Genomic DNA, 8,197 nt, shown 5'->3' on the forward strand with positions numbered 1-8,197 from the left:
CGCCTGGTCCCTCCGCTGTCTCCAGACTCTGTGAGCTGCAGGATGCTGTTGGCTTTTAAAATGAGTGTTTGTTTGTGCAGGTGGAGGAAGGATCGGCCAAACCGGGCAGAGACTTCACTCACAGCACCGCCGGGCTCATCCAGTTTGACCCAGGTCTGACTCTACTGGACTCTGTTCAGGTCCACTCTGCGTTATGTAACGTCTGTTAGATCAGAACTGTGATGCACATGAAACTCTCCAGGGTGAATCAAAGATTCAAGCGCTAAGAATTCACAAAAAGAGAAATAGCTTCAGCACAACCAGAAGTCCCAGAGTGCATTGCTGTAAGCGTCAGATCAGCAGCTCTGGCTCCTCCTGATGACCTAAACATCCCGTCTCTCTGTCTCCTGCTCAGGAGTCAGCGTGAAAACCTGGAACATTTACCTGATAGACGACGGCCTGGAGGAAAACCACGAGACCTTCACCGTCACCCTGAAAAACCCCAAAAACGCCGTCCTGGGACAGAGGACGTCCGCGAGTGTCGAGATCATCGACCCCAGAGGAGGTAAAGATCTTTTGTTTGTGAACACAGTTGTGCACTGCTTGCTGTGCAAAGACCACTTTCTGTGATTCTCCTGGGCTCCTCGGGCTGCTGACGCTGTTTGTTGTGCTTCTTTTTCATGTTTGGGCTCTTTTAATAATTATGTGCCGGGTTAATGTTTCCTCTGAACGTGTTCTGGGAGGGAAGCAGGCTTCTTTAGGGGAAACATTTCCTTTTTGTGTATTTGTCTCTCTTTAAAGAATAAAAAAGAGCTGGATCTCCTTTACACTTGCTTTTGGTCACATGTGAGTGCAGGTGTGCAGATATTTTGCAGATTTTTTTGTCTTGTACGTAGTAAATAAAATAATATATTGCAAAGAAAAACAAAAGTACTCTCTTTGCTGTCTGATCAGGACGGTGCGATCCGGATGACCTGAGGGTGGAGGAGGAGGACAAGAGGCGACTCCCAGCTCCTCCTCGCCTCCCTGACCCTCCTAAACCGGAGGAGGAAGACCCCGTCACCGACATCGAGGCGGAGCTGCTGTGGGAGAACCAGCCTCACCCTCCCCGGGGCGACGTGCCAAACCGACGGCCCTACCTGGACTACGGAGAGGGGGAACCACAGGACCAGGCGGGCCCCAGCTACAGCCACATCCACTACCACAGCAGGCAGCTGCCAGGGACGGCCACTGGGGCCACTGGGGGCACTGGGGGCACTGGGCACAGGGTCAGACATGGAGGACTAAAGGTGAGTGTTTCTTACCTCTCTGGTCAGTCCCTCCAGGATTTTCTAAAAGATAAAGCTGAATGTTGAGATGTTTTGGGGCGTTGCGATAAAATTGAGGGAAAAAGTGAAAACGCCAAAGGCAGATGGGATTTTTTTTTACTTCAACATTGTAGTTGAATCGTTAAACAGCCCCTCCAGGACTTGGCGGGCCTGACCCTGACCCTGACCCTTTTAAACCAGCTGATCCTGCAGCTGATCGGATGCAGCAGCCTGTGTCTCAGTGTCTCTCTGACGTCCACCGTGTGTTTGTGACGTTCTCTCTCAAAGTGTTTGTCACAGCACTGCACGTTCTGCAGAACAGCTTCCCGCTCTGGTGAAGAACATCTGGATCCTGGTCTTCACCGTCCCCTTTGCTGTTATTTTTGTAGGTAAATGTGAGATGTTGGTGTCACCAGTGTTGGGCACTGATAGCAAACGTGACATTGCAAAATCCTGGATGGACTGTCTGCTACCGGATAATCCCAGAAAATGACAACACAAGTCTTATTTCTGTTGTCTGAATGCTTCTGTTTCTTGACCCGTCAGACGTCTTGTGATGCTGACGTGACCTTCATCTCATCTTTATTTTGCTTCAGGTGCATCTGTCAGAGAGGAGGTCTGAGGAGAAGGTCTGGACGGTAAGACTCCCGGTCTGTTTATCCACAGTTACACACAAACACACACTGTGTTAATGAGTGCCTGGTTCTCCTCCTCCTCCATCAGTTCCACAGTCTGACTCCTCTCCGGCTGGAGGAGCTGAAGCCGGGTGGTGCCGGGTGGAGCTCAGTGCCGCACAGCCCCCTCCTGCAGGAGCTCCCGGTCGGAGACCCTCCTCAGATGGATCATCCAGGACCCAGACACCATCCAGAGCTACGCCAGCGCAAGGTACAAACACACACACTGACATTATCAATTCATTTCAATCTGAAAATCAACCCGACTTCCACTTCTGTTATTAAATATGTCAAAACACTTCAAGAGCTCACCCTAAAGCCCCGGACATACTTGCCTTTTAGCAATGCGTAGGCGAAGACCGGCGTCGGCGACGCAAACGGCTTTGTTCACAGCCTGCGTTCTTTGCGTGTACCGGGAGGATTAAACCTGAATCCACTAGGGGGGCAGATCAGGACTGGATCATCCCTCGCCGACACCAGATCATCTTCCTTGACAACCTCCGAATTTCCAACAAACTCGGGCTGACACCGAATAGTCAAAGATTCGATGCTTCGATGGGCGGAGCCTGATTCAACTGTCAATCTCACAGAATATTTTATCGTTTTTAAATAGCCGGCTACTTTAAATAGTCCTGCGAGGAACAGTTGATTCTGATTCGAGTAAGTAAATCCTTAGTCGGGGACGACCCTAAAACAAACCAAACATGGCGACACTGGAGCAGGTTGTAGTTTTAATGAGACATCATAACAGTAATTGCGGAGTAGCTCCAGGAGTTTTATTCTAAACATCCTGCCATAAACCTCCTTTTTTAAGTCTGACCTTCTTCTTTTGCGTTTAATGTTGGCTGGCAAACCAACTGCACACCGCCGCCTCCTGGCTGGTGTGCGGAGCAGGAGTTTGCTGCTGACCTGCCGGTCAGGTCGACACACCGTCCCCACGTTCATGTGCTGAACTGCATCTCGCGTAGCGTTAATTCCTGGAGACGTGCACAACCTACGCTCCATAGGAACGCAGGATACGCGTGGACGCCATCCTACGTACGCGAAGGTGTAGTTAGTACAGTCCCTCCATTTTTCTGTTTTTATTCTTCCTCGTGAAGCACAAACCCCAAAGACAGCCGCTCAAATCACATTAAATCTCCCAACTTTTAATGTCTTTATAACTTGTGAACAACATTTTCACAGATCCTCTAGTTTCACTGTGAGCGTACAAAGCTTTAATGAAAATGATTCAGTCAACTGACTACCCGTGTTTTCCTCATGTAGCTGCTGTCAATTGAATAGAGGATTGATAAGTGCACTGATGTTTCTGCTAAAGACAGACGTCACCAGTCAGTTCCAGCTTAACTGGGTCGCCCGCTTGAGCTGTTTCTAAGCTGCTTTGGTTGCAAATACAGATGTTTAAACGCATGTAAATATGAACCCGCTGAATCAGTTAGATTCTCCACAAGTTAAACATTAAGTTACTTTTACAGGAACCATGAGCACCAAAGTAGAATTCATTCACATTTGCCGGCATGGTCGGTCTCTCTCTGTGCATGAGGTTGGCCTAGATTAAATTAATGATTCCTAACTAATATCCAATCCTAATTTTATACAAGTAATATTCATACTAGTTGAAATAAACAGTGTGATAGCAGCCTATTTTTACTTCTTTGCTGAGCAAGAGTTTTGTGCGAGGCCGGTCCGAATATAGGCCGGGTGAGTTCAAAATCAAAGCCTGGGCTATTAATTAAAGTTTTACAGTGTTAAATGAACCGTATGAAGATTAAACCAAACTAAAACGGTCACGGAGCTTCGGTAAATAGCGGCTCTCTCCCAGTTGGCTTCGTTTTAATCAGTTTGGACCGCTGGTTGTTTCTGCTGTGATAATTCTGTCTTTGTCTGCTCAGACGGGGAAGTCGATCAGCAGCTCCTGTCCTGACGGCTGGACTCACTACAGGAGACGCTGTTACATCCTCAGCTCGTCTGTGGCCAGCTGGGCCAGCGCCGAGAGGACCTGCTCGCTGGTGTAAAGAACACACTTTTTATCATTCCGACTTCTTTCTTCTGAACGGTTTCCTGCAACCTTATTTTCATAGTTGCATGCATCATTTCTTTTGGTTATGATAACATTTTACTCACCAAGTTTTTATCTGTGAACGACAACGACGATGTATCTTCATGTTTATCTTCTAAATCTTTAACTTTACAAAAAGTCTTAATTTTAATGACCAGATGTGTTTTTATAATGGTTTTATCGCAGCTACACTAAGTTTTAAAATGCCCCCTTTGTTTGTAGTTTGTATGTAAATCTAAGTAGTTTTTTTTCCAAAAGCAAACTGCCAAAGTTAAAAACAACGTTTACGTCACCAAAACAGACATTTTCAGATCTAAAATTAACAATTAAATGAAGGAGTTTAGTTCATTATTTCACTGTAGGATCAACAGATGAGCAGCTGCTCTGTCTGCCTTCATTAATATATATAATATATTTAATATAGTCCAGATAAAGCGTCTGAGGGTGGATTAACAGACTGTTCCAACTCTCAAGGCTTCATATCCTTCAACTGCTGCAGAATAACTTCCCTGAAAGTCGTCGCAGAATCTCAAAAATCGTATTTCTCAGTTTTGCTGACCTAAATTTCTTCGTTACCTTCTTTGGTTATTCTGCAGCGGTGGCAGGAAATGAAACGCATTTCTACAGTAAACACCTCGGAACAGCCTGTTGATACACCCTCAGAAGCTTTATGTGGACTTCCAGCAAAAAGTTCCAGCATTATTATAATAATTATTTTCACCGGCTCAGTCAAATAAAAAGTTGCCTTTCTGGGCAGAAAACTGTCTAATTTGCAACAGCGGCCTCGATTATGATGCTTATTTAAATTTAAGGCGCCTGCGCATGTTTTATGTAGCTGTGTTTGTATGTGTGAACACGGCCTTCAGATGTGTGTTTGACTCTCATACGGTAACATTTGTGTGTGTCAGGTTTAACAGCAGCCTGAGCAGCGTGCGGTCCAGAAGAGACACGGCCTGGCTGTGGAAGTTTGCAGGGAGGAAGCCGTTTTGGATCGGTGAGCGGCTTCTTTCATCTCAACACGCTGAACGCCCGAGTGACAGAACCAATGAATTCACATTTTTACAATTACAGGCCTCGCCCAAGAACCGCTCGTACCAAAAGATTTGCTCTTATGTGACAAGTACGAGTGATTTTTAAGAAAATTTGTTGCATTAATCAGTTTTCTGTCTGAGTTACGAATTAAATCTCACGAGGGGTCCAGACCGAACGAGTCATGAGGACGCAGCCTGACTCTCTCCACAGAGAGGAAACATCTGTTTTACAAAAGAACAGAATTAAACTGAATGAATTTTAAATATGATAAAGAAATGAACTAAAGAAAAATGAATATTCTTCTCCCCGTATTGTCATCATCACCATCATGGCTGAGGTTTTTTTTAGATTTGCAGATTGTTGTTGCCGTGTTTCCTCACAGCAGCTTCGACAGCTCAGTAGCTATTGGACTCACTCAGCTGCCTCAGAGTCTTTCTGCAGGCCTCTGTTACAGTATCACCTACTGCAGGCTGTAACATTAAGTAGTCGCTGTCACGTGACCTCATCTCATATCAGTCGTGGGCCGCTTTCCAACTTTACATCAAACATTTCCCTCACAGTTCAGCTTTTTCCATATAGTGTTTTTGAATAGTTTCAGGTTGTCTAATGCGACGACTAACTCTGCTATTGTGAACATGAAACTTTTGTGGGTGTATGTAGGCTATATAAATAACTATATTGTTTTATTTTATGTTACCATGTTTTAATAAAGGCCTACACCTTATATATGGTTTGTGTGTAGCATGAAGGAACTACAAATTTTGTTTCATTGAGCAGCCTTGTGCTGTAGAACAAGCTTGTAAACGTGGAAAATCTTCTCATCTGCTGCCTTAGGTCTGCACTTTGCTACTTGAGGCTCCGCATTTTGACATTTTTGTGAATGAAACCTTCCCACGCTCAGCCCGCTCTCTTTAGCTGCTGCAGGTTTCTGGTCAGAGGCTCCCCAAGTACAACTTTTCTGAGCAATGCTGTCCACGCCAACCCCCCGGCGATTGTTGGGGGGGGGCAAATTGGTCTAATTATCATCTAGTGTGCAGTCAGCATTAGAGCACATTTAATTATTTTAATTAGGTGCCATTCCTCAGACTGAAAAGAGCATTTTACAAGAAGTTTGTGTGGTTGAGTGTTTGGTGAATCTGACTGATATGAAGAAACCTCTGCATGAATACAGGTCAGTTTCTAACTCTTCTTCCTGTTCCTCAGGTCTGTCTGGAGGTTCGAGTCGCTGGATGTGGGCTGACGGTCGGTCAGCGTCCACCTCCAGACTGAAGGGGACGCCGGCGGGCCGCGGCGAGCCTGGCGTCGGCTCGGACTGCGTGCTGGTTGAAAACCCAAGAAGCTGGATTTCCACAAGCTGCTCCCCCGAAACTCAACACGCATTCATCTGTTCATCGTCGGCTCACACTCACTGAGACGTGGTCACTGCTACCAGTCGTGGCGACCTCTGTGAACGTGTCCAAGTCATATTTAATGACACGCAATGATGCTGCTCTGTACATTAGTTTTCATATTTTTGTCATGATAAAGGTTGCTGCACAAACAGAAATGAGTCTGAGTCTCAGAATTTAAGCTACTTATTTTTTATATTTTTACTTCTACTCACCTACTTTTCACTTCACTGCATTCATCTGACAGATTTAGTTACTTTACAAGTTAAGATTTTTATACAAAACGTATAGAGAGCTTAAAAATATGTTTGTTAAAATGAAACAATGGTACCAGAAGTCAGAGACGATGTGATGAATTACGTTTAAGCACAGCTGAAATGATTAGTCCATTAATCCGTTAATTCATTGAGAGAAAATAAATTATTTTGACGGTTGAAGTCATTTTTCCTGTGAAACATTTGATTGCTTCAGCTTCTGTCATCAAGATTTGCTGCTTTTCCTCTGAATAATTAACTGTAATGTTTGTTAGTAACGTTGAGATTTGGACACAACAAGCGTTGTGAAGGTGTCACTTTGGGCAGAATCTTTACAATCAATCAATTTAATGGAGGAAAAAGATATATAATAGTACAACAGACATTTTACTGCTTTAATACATTTTTTAAATACTTTTACTTAGTGTGGAATTGGTACTTCAAATCCAAATACTTCCTCCAGCTCTGGTTTTAAATTTTTGCATGAAACTGATGTAAATTTATATTGTCATCTATACAACCTTTTATTTATTTATGGTTTATTTTATTAGGGGCAGATGGACCTAACAGATAAACTGAAAACAGCAATCCAATGTGTGCTCAATAGTGTTTTTAGCAGTTGCTAATTTGCAACGCCCGTCCCTAGAAGGGCTTTTAAAGAAACAAAACATTAAAACAGTGATGAAGTATAAAACAATACATTACAGTATAACCCAAGATAAAAAGGGTTAATACAATGGAAAACATGTGACACTAACACAATAGACTCGACATGAGTATAAGTTTGTTGCTGAACCAACCAGGACTTGGCCTCTCTTTTAAAGTGGCGAAGTTTGCAGCAGTTTTCAAGTGTTTAGGTAACAAGTTCAGAGACTTTGCTCCTTTCACAGAAAAGGCCGTCTGAGCAAAAGGAAGTTTTGCAAAATGAAACTTTACAGTCGCCACTTGCAGCAGCTCTGGTGGATCTGCCGCTGCTCTGTAGTGTCTTAATGTACTTAAAGACAGGCTGAGGAGCACGTCCATTTAAACATTTAAATACAAACTTTACATAATGAAAATCAAAGTTTGCAAAACTTAAAATCTTTTATTAAACTGCGACAGTGATGCCTTTTTGTCCAGGGTTTTGAAGGCTCCATTGTAAAGACAGGACCATAGATTTAATCACTGACTGGTTGGACCATGTAGTTAAACCGTAAGACAGATGAGAAAGTATCATTGCATTTAGAAACATCAAGCCGGGATCAAATGTGAAGCATTTTCTTATCTTAAAACAGGTAAGGTTAATCGATTTGTAAATCTCTTTAGTGCGACTTTTAAAATTCAACTGGGAGTCTAAAATTATCCCTCACTTCCGGTACTTGTTCAGTAAGCTCACCTTTAATTTTAACATTCAGGGATTCTGTTTCAGATAGCTTTTAATAGAAAACCACATAGACTTTGTTTTGTTGGTGTTTAGTGTCCAACAGGAAGTATCAAGCCAAGCTGACACTTTTTGACACACAAG

General features: G+C 43.6%; 1 protein-coding gene across 1 annotated transcript in view; it reads left to right on the top strand.

The window, feature by feature from the left end:
• LOC123971350 (FRAS1-related extracellular matrix protein 1-like) overlaps window positions 1–6,876 on the top strand; it is a 42,734-nt gene extending 35,858 nt beyond the window's left edge. Inside the window, exons 13-20 of the mRNA XM_046050106.1 lie at window positions 81–153; window positions 395–544; window positions 934–1,268; window positions 1,883–1,924; window positions 2,010–2,171; window positions 3,853–3,971; window positions 4,928–5,013; window positions 6,255–6,876. Coding sequence (XP_045906062.1) covers window positions 81–153; window positions 395–544; window positions 934–1,268; window positions 1,883–1,924; window positions 2,010–2,171; window positions 3,853–3,971; window positions 4,928–5,013; window positions 6,255–6,463 — 1,176 coding nt within the window. The 3' untranslated portion in view covers window positions 6,464–6,876. The remainder of the gene's footprint in view (window positions 1–80; window positions 154–394; window positions 545–933; window positions 1,269–1,882; window positions 1,925–2,009; window positions 2,172–3,852; window positions 3,972–4,927; window positions 5,014–6,254) is intronic.
• Window positions 6,877–8,197: the final 1,321 nt, after the last annotated feature.

This window comes from Micropterus dolomieu, linkage group LG05 (assembly GCF_021292245.1).
Source record: "Micropterus dolomieu isolate WLL.071019.BEF.003 ecotype Adirondacks linkage group LG05, ASM2129224v1, whole genome shotgun sequence".
Classification (NCBI taxonomy): Eukaryota; Metazoa; Chordata; class Actinopteri; order Centrarchiformes; family Centrarchidae; genus Micropterus; species Micropterus dolomieu.